Here is a 15143-nt window from a genome sequence, read left to right as displayed (position 1 = left end):
TTGTTAACCGTTATAATTTCTGTTTTTAGTCTAGTCCATCTGTGGAAAACAAATACACACTTGTCCTTGTGTGTCATTTAGTTGATGCAGTCAGCCCGGTTTCGCCGAATTTTCCATCTGGTGCTGTTTTGTTGAGTTCTTTTAAGTCCTGATTTTGATCATATTCTCTTTACAAATCTAAAACCTGCGTCCTCGTGTTTACTTTCTCACTGGTCCATAGTGCACCATATCATCAAAATAAGAAAATATCATTTGGAAGAATGGTGCTCAGAGACCAGGATCAGTGCATACTTTTTTTTACCATAGTGTGTACTACCACACTTTCGCTGTTGCACACATATATACGCTCAGTCGCCGGTTCATTAGGTACACTAATGAAAACAATTGCACTCTGATATAACATGGTTGCAGTCTTGCTGGTGCTATAAGTAGTGCAGAATGTGCATGGCAGTGTGAATAATCTTTGAATAAATATTGTATATAACAATTTACAATTTACCACAGAGGGGGTTTGTACTTCTGCTGATAGTCCGCCTCGACATACTAGTACATACACTCACTTACCAGTTCATTAGGTACACTAGTGAAAATGAATACACTGTAATATAACAGTCCTGCACTGAATCGTAGCTTCATCAAGGTTACGGTATTCAGCTTCTGTTTAAAATAACTGAGAGAGACCTTGATTTAACTGTGTTTTCATTTTGGAGGCTGTGGTTTGTAGCACTGTTGTATAGTAGTATTGTGTTGTATTGACATGTTTCTAATAAATAACACATTTTAGTCAGCAGGCTAAGCTAAATAACAGAAACTACATCCTCCAAAGTGATCATACATTTGAACACCTTTCTGAAGCTGTTTCAACATAAACTAAACATTATAACAGTCGCGGAGGGGGAATTATGGCAGGACTGTACACATTAAAGTCTAAAAATGTCCACACTTTAAACATTAGAATGCATTTGATTTCATGAGTGTATATAATAGACTGGCTACAGTTCACTTTACACTAACATTCAGAAGGTAAGTCATGGGTGTTCATGTTACATGTACAGATATTACTGCACCTTTCTTCCTCTTTTTCTGTCTTCTTCGTCTCCTGTAAGCCCAGCTCTCCCCTCTTTGGTGTACCCTATCTGATTTATGTCAAGATCTTTAGTAAAAATGCAGAGTAAGGGTGTGCGCTTGGGGTAGCGAGAGAGAAGGGGAAAGAGAGATGTGCCATCGTGCATCATTCCATACGAGATGATGCACAGATATCTCTGTGGACGCTGTTGTTAAAATCGCACACCTCTCGGGCTCAGCTCAAGATTAAGATTCCCCCCGCAGGGCCGCACAGCCTGCATTAATTAAAAAAAATACAGTTATTTATCCAAAATGAGGCATAATCTCAGCGCTCAGAGGCAAATTACCGAGGTAGAGAGAGTGTTGACTCATCAGTTGGTGTGTGGAGTTTGAACGTGCGGGTGTGTGAATTCCTACTCATCTAAATGAACTCTTGTGCTTATTTTTCTCAGTAATCTGTCAACGGGAATTTCCTGAATTAAAAATGATGATGTGTAACAGGAAACTCAGCATTTCACTCTTCGTTTTTCGAATCAATGCCGGTCTCTACTCGTTGAAATTTGGGATCCTTCACTCCGAGCTACTGACATTGACTTCTGATGATGGGGAAGTTAAATAAATAAAATAATTTCTCCATGGTAATTTTCGTCAAACCTGCCAAACGCAGTCTAAATATTTGACATGGAAGGAGAGAAGATCAGTGAGAAGTGAGATCAAAGGAAGTGGGGTAGGGAGATGGGGTTGGGTGGGGAGATGCATGCGTGCGAACGTGTGTGAGCGCTGGGTTGGTGCAAGTGGTGATGAAACGCATTCTGCAGTGTGATATTTTCAACACCACCGAATTCCGCTCCGGCTCCTCCACACATGGGAGTAATCTGAACGCAAAGCCACGTGTGTGTGTTGGTCTTCAGCCAGTAGCGACTATTCTTCATATTCCTGTCACCTACTCTTCTTCCCTCTCATCTTCCTCTGTCTCCAAACAACACACACACGCACACACACCCACGCACACACACAAAACGATTGTATTTGTCTTTATCAGTCCCTCCATTTTCTTCGCCTCTTCTTGTGTTCGCTCTCCTTCGTTCAATATTTCATGCTGTTGAGAGCGTATCTATTCTGAGCTCTCTCTCTCTTTCTCTCTCTATATATACGCCCTCTCCTCCTTCTTTCCCTCCATCTATCCCGTCTTCTTAAAAAAAGCCTCTCTCTACACATCACTCTTGCTGTCCTCTCCCTCTTTCTGCACCTCTATAAATCTCTCTCTCCCCCTCACTCTCTATATCTCATTGCACTCCTAATGTTCTGTGCCCCATCTAACTTTTTCTCCCAACCCTGACTTACATTCTTTTCCACCCTTTCATTTCCCTTTTTCTCCCCTCTCTTCTCTCTTCTTCTCTCCTCCCCTCCGTCACCTCTGCTGGATCGGTTTGCGTGACTGTTCAAAAGTATCAGCTCCCCTTCTCCTTCCCTTAACCCCTCACTCCTTCTCTTTCCTCTTTCCCCCTTGGATTCCTCTCCAACCAAAACACAGAGAAAGCCCTGTTCTCTCTTTTTGCACCTCTTTCGCTTCTGCAACCCCCCCACCCCCCATCCAATCTTAGTGGCACCTCTCCTCCTCCTCTCTCTTCTTTCCTCCTCCGATACTCTTCCCTGCTCATCTCCATCTCCACCCTTTGCCCACACCCCGCCACCCCTCCTCCCTCCAGTCTCCCCCTTGCTCTTAGTCTGTACCAGTGTTGTTTTAGGCACAGCAGTGAAAGGTAAACAGAGAAATTGAAAATTCGTGTCAGTCAGTCGGGTGAGAGAGGGACAGGGAGGGAGGGAGAGCAGCAGAGGTGGTGAGGCAGCGAGAGGAGGCGGGGGGAGTGTCAGTACAATTTACTAACACAACAGTGAACAGCGAAGCAGGCCAAGAAACAGAGCGAGCAGGAGGCGGAGTGAGAAAGAGACTCCCAGTTCAAGAATGCTATTACAATGAGACATATTAAACAGTGTACAAAGAAGTGTTTTCGCGTGATGTTCATGCACATGCAAGAGACCTGCTGAAGTCATCTATGTATTGTTTACTTCCTAGGGCCTTGGCAGAGGGATGCGAGCCCTATAGAGGCCTAATATCCAATTATCAGTCCTATGAGAAAGCCCCGATTAGATTTTGAGGTTTCAGAAAGAAGCCCTTGACAGATGTGCTGTTGGCCGTCTCTGGGTTGGAAATGTCATAAGAGCCCCGGTGTCACCGCATGCAGTCAGCCCTGGGGTCGTTTCTCATAATAACCCCAATACAAAAGTAATCCAATAGCAGTGCAGCCCACGCCTGAAAAATCCAACCTTGATGATTAGAATTGACAGGAGTGTTTGCTGAAACCAAACATGTCAGCGTCTGTTTAAAGGAAACCAAATGGAAAAGCGAGAAACTGAATTTTTGTTTTTCAGAAAAGTAACAAAAGCTTCTATGGTTGCTGTATTTTTTTTGTCTGATTTACAGTTCCCTTTAAAATGTGGCCATATGGTATATTCACATCCATCAGCACCATACAGTCAATCATTCATAGTCTGTGTTCATTTAAAAAATATTTTTCACTCACATGCAGCTGCATGTTGCGGCGACACATACTGCAACAACTTTGACTGGTCTAAGATGCATTTCCTCATCCATGTCTCTAAGTTTTCGCAGCCCTCGCTTGGGAGTTTTTGCAGCTTGTTCTCGACACATCAACCGGGCAGAACTTTTTTTTCGTGTGGTGTAAGGCAACTATTCTGTGACTGGTCAAAAACTGGAAGCGTGCACGGTCAAACCGGAAAAGCGGAAATTCTAGCTGCCACTCTAGCTGTGAGCTCTCAGATGCTAATATTCGCAGTGTGACCGGCATACTGTGTGTGTGCACATGCTGAATGAACGGCATGTTCGTCAAAATAAACGGTCAACATCCAAAAATAATAAGAAAAGTCACTCTCGTTGTCCATCTCCCGCAACTCCCACTATGCTTATTGCGTGTGACGTATGGTGCAGTGGGAAGGCCCTATGAGTTTCTCATGAAGTACAAATTACCTGGCCAGAACAAACTTTTTTCTTGTTCTCGCAGGCCTAGGAGCGAGAACAAATTTGATTTAAATGTAACTCCGCTTAGATCAGTTGCAGAAGCATAAACCAACCTTTACTTCTATGAGTAACCGTGCAGATGGTATTTTTCTGGTGGTCCTCACAACATTAAAATATAACATTTAAAACATGCCACCACAAAATATCTTATCAGAAAGTCTGGATGAGCCACAGTGCCAACACAAATATTCTTTTTACTTATTATGGAAATTTCAACCACATCGCTTAGCCACGTACTATTATCAGATGTCATTTATGTATATGAGTTTGGTTGTGTGATAACAAGTGTGGCCAGTAACCTATGCCAAAGACTTGTTATTTGATGACGTCTGAGCAAGTTTCATTTGCTAAATAAGGCAGTGGGAAAAACCCTCAGAAAAGAATAGTAGTCATTGAACCTTGAGCTGGTAATATTTGATCAGATCTGTCTCTGATTAAATATTACCAGCTCAAGGTCACAAAATGAACAAGGAGCTTTATTCAGAAATAAAGCTCCTTGTTCATTGTACGTGTAACACATCAAAGTTTGTTTCTCTCAAGGAATAACACTGGAAACATGCCAATGTTATCTTTTTTACTACGGTATGCGGTCAAAGCAGTTAGCTTAGCATAAAGAGTGGAATGATCTACCTCGGCCCGTTGGTCGTGTTTTGCTTTGGTTTTTGAACAGATAGCCCAGAATCAAGACACGATATATTAATTTGTGAGATTTTAGAGACGCTGGTAGGCTACAATTAAACAGGGCTAAGCTAACAGTTTCCCTTGTTTGTGGCCTTTATGCTAAGACTTAGCTTTAAGAATGGAAATACCTAGCTCACATCTAGGGTGGCGTTTTGCTTTTTTTGTACATATTGTACAAACAAGATGGTGCGTGCACTTTTAGAGGTGCTAGTGCAGTTAGAAACGCCTAAGCTAACAGTGTCCTTATTTCTGGTCTTTATGCTAAGATTAGCTAACCAGTTGCTGACAGTAGCGTGAGAGTGATGTCAATCCTTTTATCTAACTCTCTGCAACAATGAATGTGCCAGGCATTCGCTATGATACTGCACAATTCAGTCTAGTGATGAACAGAGATATAAAGTGGACAGACAGGGGATGAATGATTGACAGGAGGAGAAGAGGAAAAAGGACGAGAGCTCATTAAAAAAATGCATGCCTGTTGTAGCGGAGATGTGGAGAGAAGGAGAGGCAGAGGAGACAGGTGGACAACCAGAAAGACAGCTAATGAAATACAGAGGCAAAATACCAGAGCCAGGTAGCACATGGTGGAGAAAGTTTTCATTTAAAATCAGAGAATAAGGTGAGTAGAGGATGAAGCAGAGAGAGAGAGAGGGAGAGAGATGGAAGAAGGGATTAAATGGACAGCTCATGAGAGGGGTGGAAGGACCGGAGAAGACAGAGGGATTCCCCAATGGCGTCTCATCTCTCTCTCTTTCTTGCTCTCCTTCTCGCTATTTCCCTCCTTTTTTCTCCCAATAAATCATTCTGACTTCTCCTTAACCAACTCATTCCCAGCAGGCAGCGAGAAAACTGTAACAATCTTTCTCCTATCTGCTGTTTCTCTCCTTTCCCCCCTCCTCCTCCTGTCTCTTTCCCTGTCTGGACTCTCTCTCCCTCTCTCTTTTTCTCTCCCCCACATACACATGCACACCTTAGATGCACAGTTTGTACAGTGGAGGTGACAGAGGGGACAAATTACTGAACATTTCGCCATGAATCCGCAGGACAGGTCTGCTGCATTCATCTCGAACTCATCAGGCATGAAGAGAACTCAATACATACTCCAACTTACTGCCTTCAATATAGCTAGTTATGGAAAAATGTGCAAATAAAACTGTAGTTTACTTTCACAAATAACATGCTTTGTTTATAATGTTATACACTGTTTCTACAGATTTTGTAGAGTGGTTTAAAGACTAGAATAGGACGTGAAAGAAATGCAAGGAAGTGAATGTATGAAGGTGAGATTACTGGTGTTTTTTAGGCCTTTGTAATAAAAACGGCAAAAAGTGTGAGTCTACGTGTTTTTCATTAACAGGGGCTGCATTGAAAAATAGTCTGCAGATGGTCGCTGCAGACTCTCTGGAAAAAAAGGGGGGGGGGGGGGGGGGGGGGTTCTACTTTCACACCATCAGTGGAGGTCGAATAGTTGACAGGAATCTTGAAGTCGCAGTGATGCCTGATGTGCTGCAACTCGGCCACGATATTGGAGGAATGCGCTTTTGTCGCTCGCAGGGGGTGGAGTTAGAAAGTGAACGAGTGCTGCCTACCAAACACAGACAGGAGAAGGAGGAGAGAAAGAGAAAGGGGAGAGACGGGTGGGCAGGCTGCTCACCGTAAGCGATGGTTGTCGGAGAGAGTCTTGAAGACCTAATGAAACTGGCTGGTTGAATTGTTTGCAGCGATTAGAGAGATCAGTGAGCGGGCGTGCTTTGCATCTCTCGGATCCTTGGAACGGGGGGAGAAAAAGAAACTGCAGCAGCGCACTGATAACAAGAACAGTTTAAAAAAAAAAAGAAGAAGAAAAAGAAGAAGAGGACTTGCTTAAGATTGGTCGTTTTTCCATGCTCATTTTTTCCTCTGCAAGCCTTTTCACATCGGCAGCTCACAACTCTTCTCCAACGCACCGGACTGTTTTACGCACCGGGGGAACACCGACCTCCCGCTTGGACCCAGTACCGTCCTCCAACACTCATCTGGCGGGCTTGGAAGCAGTAGATCCCGGTGAGCAGAGAGGACCAGGCGAGGCTCAGTTATAGAGGGGACCCGTTCTTACGGACCATAAACCCCCTTGTTTGAAACCCCAGGATTTCTTGGGGAGGGAGGAGGAGGAGGTTCGCAGTGTCTAGTTTACTGGGGAGTTGGGAGGGGGGGTTCAGTCACTTTACACCACAATAGACTTTGAGTTTTACAACACTTATTAACTACATCCAGCATAGTCTTTGAATCGTTTGTATGCATGCATGAAGCTTTTGTTTCCCCCCCTCTTCCGTCTGTTAGGCGTTTGCTGGGATGTTTGAGTCGTGTTGTTTGGTGGGGTGAAGGGACCGAGAGAGTGGCCGGAGAGACCGAAGGGACGGAGGCCGAGAGAGGAGCCGGGAGCATGGCTCTGATAGCGCTGTCTCTCTGGGTGCTAACGAGTCTCACCTGGGTGAACCTGCTCGAGGTGTCAGCCAACAGGCACTCCGTTTACTGGAACAGCTCTAACATACAGTAAGACCCCCTCCTCACTCTTTCTACTTAACACTGTGCGTGTGCTATTTCTCTTGATCCCTCTATTCTCCACCTGTTAAAGGCAGGAAAATGTCCTGGTGTGCACTCTCTGTCAGGTTCATACCTTCACACTTCCCTCTGTGGCTCATTGCTGCTCCAGCCTTGGCTTCCGTTCCTCTCTTTAATGTTTTATCAGCAGACACCTTTCACTATATTTTTCACTTAATGGAAGAAATGATCTAGATCGCCTATAAGCAGGCCTCTCACGTTCCTCTGCACGGTAAAGCTATTTTTGCGCCCCAAACGGCTCTGTCAGACCCCTACTGTGTAGTCAAGGTGCCTCCAAACCATCTTTTAAACACCTTCTGTTGGTCAGACATATTTAGTTTCTCCTCTTTAGTCCTCCACCAATCTCTCCCTGCTTCGACCTGTTTATTCTATTCCCTCATTTCCCTCATCTCTCCTCTGCCCTTAACCACACATGGTGGAGAAACGGAGAAAAAAGAAAGACAGTCACATGTGATTCTCTCTTTCTCTGTGTGTTACGTCTCTCCTCTCTCAGTCTTTCAGGGCCCTTTCTCTCTGTCTTCTCCTCTATCTGGTTCAATTAGGAGCACTTCTTCATCCTGACCCCATTGTGTTGCAGCGGTGTCACTATTCAATCTCTCCTTCTCGCTCCCTCTCCGACTTGCTCTCTTCTTCTATCCACCCCAACCCCCTTTCTTGTTTACACTCAGTCCGTTGGCCTTTTCGTTATCCTCCTAATCCTTTGCTTCTCGCTCCCATCTCCAAGTGAAAAAGCTCTTTTCTCGTCACTCTCTCTTCTTTTCTTGAAAGCTGCCTTTTGATTACTGTCCTCGAGAGTCCAAGGGTCTCTGCTACTGGATTCTTGAGAATGTAGCATCAGCGAGCAGCAGCAGCAGCAGCACACACTAGGATTTTCTCGTTACTATCTTGTACAATTCACAAGTAAATCTTGTATGCCTTACCAACCGTGACCCAATCCGTACATAAAAATCTGTACATTTGTTCAGTTTACGTGCACTTCTTTTGTTCCTAAAACACACACGAAATGTTGTAAGTTTGTCACAGAAACCAGAATTTGAAACGGAACACTAGTCAATTTCAAATATTTAGTAAGCTCTGGATGTACTCCATCCAAATGTTATGTCTCAGAGGTCCACAAAGGCATATGTGACGCATTAACACACACCTCTTCTTCTCTTCATTCTGCATCGTGCGGTGAATCCTGTCTTTGTGTAAAATATGTTTCGGGTGCCAGGCGTCTTTCAGAACATGTGGTATTTACCTCCTCAACTGGATTTACTGGGCTCCTAGGATGAGCAGTCAGATGAATAGCGACTCATTCTCATGACTGAGCTTATTAAAGGCATAAACAATGTGAAAGCTCAGAAAATACACAGTTGTTTTCGCCGGAGGAGGATGAATGAGTCTTCCCTCACACAATAACTCGAGGCCAATGATTGTAGTTTACGGCGTGAAATAAAACTATGAATTCATACCATGACAACAGAATTACTATACTTGAAGTACTGCATAAAGTAATAGAAGCGGGAAAAACGTCAGGTTATTGGTTTGCGGTGCGATGCTGGAAACAATATTAGTTTTCCTGAAAGTGAGAAAATTATTCCCGCACATTTTAGGGGGAAGCAATAATGCGTGCACAGTTTCTGCTAATGCGTTTTAGCCGGTATTTCTCAGCAGATCTCCACGTGGAGGGTGCGCATTTTCAATTTCTATGCTCGGGAATAATTTTAAAATAAATGCAAATTAAATTCCACCTTCGGTTTTCATTTCAGAGAGAGAAGTTGATTTTGGTAAAAATGCGGGTTAAAAACGCTTAAGGCGTGAAGGAAAGGGAAGACGTGAACCCCGGACCTCCGCTGCACAGTCAGCTCAACGTAGTGTGAGCGGTGTTAACCTTGGTAAATCACACGCTTAATTAAGTAATTTTTCAGTTGATTTCTGCTGTACATTCAGGGTGTGCAGTTGTTTTTTTTTTTCAGACAAAGCAGAGGGAGAACCAGAGCAGTCTGGAGCAGCCTAACCTTTAACCTGACTGTCCAGGAGCTGAGTACTGCAGAGCCAAGCAGCCTCTCTTCTCTCTCCCCACACATTCACTGCCAGTACGTTTTTTTTTTTTTTTTTATTCCAGTGGCAGAATAGTCTTAGCCCCTGCAGTGTGAGCCTTAGTGTGTGCGTCTTTTATAAAAGACTGTGGTTAATTAAAGAACTCATTGGATCTCGGTGGACCTGCCTCATCCCTGATCTTCCCATCTCTTACTCTCTGTCTCTTTTTCACTGCACACATACACAATGACGACGCATGAACTGTGAGTGGGGATAACTTTTTCAATTCAGCCTACTTAATGAATTAGAAGACAAAGTGGCCATGGACAGTGGCAACATAAAAGACAAATAAGCTGCAGGATAACCTGTCTAATCTACTCTTTCACACACCTCTGAGCCATATTTTTTTTCCACCAGCACAGATCCTATTTCTTGAATTTATTTTAATCGCCGCGCTCAACAGCACAACATCCAACATTTTGTAGGGTTGGCTGGCGTGTCTCTAGCCGTTGGCGATCGGCCTCCTCGGATTTTCTCGAACTTGCAGTGTAGCGTGGAGGTTTAGAAGGCCAATAATAAGCTGTAGTATAGCTGTCAGTGTGAGTGGTAAACACATTGTAAAGCCTCAGGACCCCGCAGTTTCTCAACCAGCTTCTGACCCCGAGCCACTCATCAACTACAAGAGACAGGCTGGGGCTGTTACCAAGGATTAACTACTTCACACACATACACAGGGACATGCGTGCGTGTATTTGTATACGTTCACATGCTAGCATGCCAACATATATCCATAAACATACGCATATCCCCGCTGTGCGCTGTTTTTAACTTCTAGAGGATGAATCATTTCCCACGTCTGCGTCTTGCACAAAGGCTGTTACCTCTGCCTATCAGTCACTTGTCACCAGTATCTCTGGGCATGAATGTGTGTTTAACTGTGTAAGTTTTTGTTCTGTGTGTGTAGGGGACCTGGTATATGTGTGTGTTTGCCCTGTTACAGATGTCTCTGTTCATTGATGGGTGACCGGAACAAAAACAAATCCATCAGTCCGTTAAATCACACATTATCTTCCACCACCTGGCAATTAACCACCGCTGGGAGATTGAGTGTGTGCGCATGAGTGTTTGCGCGGGTATACATATGTATGTGTGTAATTTAATAACGCAGCAGTTAACAGATTTGCATAATAGATATCTGCTGATATCTCTTAATTTATCCGATGTATATTTTGCGAGTGATTACGCTGCGAACGAACAAACAAACGCATGCAGTGTGTCTGGGCTTGTGTTAATCCACGACTCCTTCACCTTAACGCACGTCACAAGGATGAAGCCGGCTGCCACGAGCGGAATTCGCCCCTCATATAAATGCACATGCATATGTGGTGTAATCGATGCCGAGGTGGAACTTGTTTTATATTCACCCAGCTCGTCAGAGAGCGCAGACACACGTCACGCAAGGAGGGAGAGAAATAATGCAAGGGTATGAGAGGAGAGAGAGAAATGCAGTGAGACTGCTTAGCGGGGAGGGAGAGGAAGTTGCATACAATATATAGATGGATTCTGTTTTGAATTATTATAGAGCAATCGGAGGTGGGTCATCATAATAACGGTAATAACGCCCGGCCAGCGTCCTGATCCACGCGCACACACACACGGCACTGAATGCAACGCAAGCCTGGTTTAAGCTTGTGTGTGTACGTGAGAGGGAGAGATGGAGGGAGGTGGGAACTCAGACGAGAGGATTAAACAGGCCAATCAACAATTCCCCTTGACAGCAACACAAACCTATCTGTCTCCCAGCCCCACTTAGGACAGCAATATTTACATTTATGAATATCTGCACAAAGAGGAGTATTACTCACTCATAATCGCGAGACGCAAGGCCCGCCTGTGTGTGTGCATGTTTATGCAACGCATCCATCATCAGCTATATGTGTCAGCCGGTACTGTTGGGGCACACGTGCAGCAGAAAGCTCACACACAGGCTCAGTGATGATCATAACCGTTATACAGACACAGTGATCAGACTATTCATTAGTGACGAATAATAAGGCCACATAGCGCACGGGTGAATGGATTCTGGTTGGCGGGTGTGAACGCGCATGTGTGTGTGTGTGTGTGTGTGTGTGTGTGTGTGTGTGGTGTGTGCAGACGGTCGCACAGAGACGTCATTAATTAAAAGCAATAGGGAACACCTGTGTGATGGATGACTACTCTTTGCATAATAAGATCCAGGGTCTTCTCTCGTGCTGTTGCTCTCTCTCTCTCAGTCTGTAGGAGTAAATATTTTTCTCTGATTGGACAGGTATTGTCTGCTAGGTGAGAGGAGTAATAAGGGACATGCACAGGAAGGAAGGAAAAGAAGTGAATTATTTTACCCTTCTCTGTCTTTTGTCTTTTTCTCTTCGGGGATGAGCTAGATTTCAGGTGTGCGCTCCCACCTCTCCGTTCCTCCCTCCCTCCTCCAATTGCCTGATGGGAAAGCACTCTCGGGGTGGTGGTATTTTGGGAGCTGTGTGGTTTAATGCGAATCTTGTGAGACTCTTTCTCTGGGAAATTAACTTGGACCAAATCTCGAAAACACGTTGCGTTGCTTTGAGGTCTCCTTTTTTTTTTTTTTTTCTCCCCTCCCCTCACCCACACTTTCTTTTCTTTCATTCTCCGCTCTCTTCTCCCCTCGTGCGCTTTCAGGTTTTGACCAAAGCCACTTCTCATGTATCATTCTCAAAACACGCTTTCGTGCCGATAGCGTGAATTTGCGCTCGCGCATAAAACGCGCATTGATCGTGAGGAAAAGACAAGATGAAAACATCGAGCCCGCCCCGTTTTTCTGCATCTCGATTGGCTCTTTCATTTCCTCAAACGCTGTCCCGCTTACATGATGGACTAATCGGAAGCATTGCTGTGAAAATGGAGTGTTGATGTTAAGCGTTGGTGCTTGTTTGGTCTCGAGTCAAACGCTAACTTGTCAATGTGATGGTCTGGATTCAAAGGAAGCTGGTTCTTAGGGGATCTACAGATGTAATTCTGCTAAGACCAAACTTATATGAGAGTCACCGTGAGTTGTTCTGTTTAGATCAAGCCTGACATAAAGTAAGGGTCTTCTAGGTATAAATGACTAGGCTCGGTATTGGTGACTGGGCCCATGTTGTGACTCAGTGGTTGACGCAGAGTCTTGTAATACTCAGTGTCCTCATGAGAAATCACATCAACATGTTGACTAGAACTGAAAACAACCGGACTCAGAGCAGATTTTATTTATTTCTTAATGTAATCTTACACCAGAGACTGATTCTTGTTTTAGAAAAAAAATATTTCTTGACAATCTGAATTGTGAAAATTACAATACAGTCTACAGGGTTTGCATTCAGATTTCAAATCAATCAAGACCTTGGCCAGATGATACACAGCAGGAAAAAAAATACAATCGAACACAGAAAGTAGTATCAGTGCTTCCAACTCGTTGAGAATTTATTTTTGGTATAGTTGGCCTCGAGGGAGGTGGAGGTGTAGCGTGGTGGGCTGCAGTGAATTCACAAGCTAAGTGAACTACGCATGAATGCTGTGATACTGCAGATTGAGTCAATGCTAAATCCCATCTGCGTTTCCACACAAATGAGAAGAAGTGATAAGTACAGAAAGCAGTTTGTATTGCCACATGATTAAATTTAGTGTAAGGGAGGGATTGTTGACCTTGGTTAAAATAGAAAGCGCTGTTGTCATCGTCACATGCCCAATGCATCAAGGATATGGACATGGATTAACTTGCAATATGTCTTTGTCAGTGCTTGGACCAAAGATTTATGTGATTCACGTTACTGATAAAACCCAGAGAACACACATATATGCAGATATTCTATCAAATCTAGTGTCAAGAACAGTATTGAAGCATGGAAGTTCAGTCAGTGTAATCACTTACACCCATGTAATTTCTGTATTTCTTTTTCTGCAGTTTTTTCACGTGTGAATGGCGTGTCTGGATGGAACATTACATCCCAAACAAAATCAGTAACAGTAAACTGGAATGCTTGAAATCAGCTGATATCTTTCGTTAACTTTAAAGTTGGTATTTGTTGTTTCAAATGAACTGATTTACATTTATGTGTCCATATCGGCTGAAATGTCCATGCAAGACTATCATCGCATTTGCCACCCGCCGAGAAACAACTTAGAGTAGCTCTACAGCTCTGCTAAAATCCTGGAGCTGATTTTCCTCACTCGCAAACACTGATAAAATGTTTTTATCTCTGTTCTTAAAAGGATTACCATTTATGTATCTCTCTGTGACTGTTGGGCCAGTTAGGAGTTTTTTCCTGATTAGATACACCTGATAATATGATTCCAGGTTAGCTTCTTATTGCTTTTTGTATATATATGTGGGTTTTTCTTATTGGTGCTTTAGTTTCCACCTGCTTCCAGCCACATGCCAACAGTGAGACTGGGCAGTCTAAATTACCCAAAGGTGTGACTGAGAGTGTGAGTGATTGCTTTCCTTGCTTTTCTCTGTGTTAAGACCACTGTATACTTTCTCAGAAGTGCTGTCTGGACAGTCTGAAAGTGATTTAAAGCTTCTCTCAGGTGTTCGGACAAGGTGGGCCAATTAATGTAACTTTCCAAGACCCACAATGCGGCAGCCACACCTGGGTTCTGGCCAGGTGTACACAGGTGTAAAAATGAGGCAAGCTTAAAGTGTGCTGCAAATTCTTTCCTTCACATTCCTACTTCCATCACTGTCCACACTTGGTGCTTAGCAGCGCTGACTGCCTGCAAGTGTTCTGGTAACAGTGGAACTGCTGTCACAGAAAGGACAGGTGACAGCTGCTAAAACTGGCACCTGAAAAACATCCAGGGATAGATGGTGTCTTCCTGCACCTGATGTCACAGTATCTCCGCTTTAGTCTTACACACAGGACGCCTCTTAATACGAGATAAAGACAATAACTGTGTTTTCTGTAGGTTATCACTAAATATATTGTTCCAAAGACTACTTCCACATTCCCACCTCCTATGTGGTCGGGCCTCTCTCCCACCTTCATATACTATAAATGTCGAATGTGACATGGTTTATTGGACAGGATCAGATCTTTGTGACTCTCTGGCATTTTAGAAATTGCCAGAGAGGGGAGGGCTGGAGCCTATCCTAGCTTTCATTGGGCGAGAGGCGGGGTACACCCTGGACGGGGCGCCAGTCCATCGCAGGGCTGACACACCTACAGCCAATTTAGAATCACTAATTAACCTAATGACCGTGTCTTTGGACGGTGGGAGAAAGCTGGAGTACCTGGAGAGAACCCACGCAGACACAGGGAGAAGATACATGCCGATGGATTCGAACCCAGCATGTATGTTCTAACTATCACACCACTGTGCCGCCCATGATTTGGTGATACGGACTAAAAATCAAACACTTTGACCCTTCAGGGCATAGGGTGAAACATAATATTTCACAGCACCTTTGTTTCGACCTTTTGGAGTGTGAAGGCTTTAAACACAGCATGGGTCGACACAGTGTCGATGTATGCTTGCAGAGGAAATTATGAGTATGGTGGGCAGGGCTTATACATAGACTAAAAGACAACCTGGGTTGAAAAATGAAGCGTACTGGGAAGCGCTGAAAACAGTTGTAGCTCCTCAAATGTTTATATTAGGTGTGGAGACACCACACTTAGCT

At 44.0% G+C, this 15143-nt stretch overlaps 1 protein-coding gene across 1 annotated transcript in view; it reads left to right on the top strand.

The window, feature by feature from the left end:
* Positions 1 to 6436: 6436 nt before the first annotated feature.
* The window catches only part of efna3b (ephrin-A3b), a 55855-nt gene continuing 47148 nt past the window's right edge, over positions 6437 to 15143 (top strand). The window contains exons 1-2 of the mRNA XM_084557491.1: positions 6437 to 6889; positions 7166 to 7378. Coding sequence (XP_084413617.1) covers positions 7269 to 7378 — 110 coding nt within the window. The 5' untranslated portion in view covers positions 6437 to 6889; positions 7166 to 7268. The remainder of the gene's footprint in view (positions 6890 to 7165; positions 7379 to 15143) is intronic.

Source organism: Chelon labrosus (assembly GCF_963514085.1).
Source record: "Chelon labrosus genome assembly, chromosome: 12".
In the NCBI taxonomy this organism is placed as follows: domain Eukaryota; kingdom Metazoa; phylum Chordata; class Actinopteri; order Mugiliformes; family Mugilidae; genus Chelon; species Chelon labrosus.
This window is presented reverse-complemented; position numbering and strand designations above follow the sequence as displayed.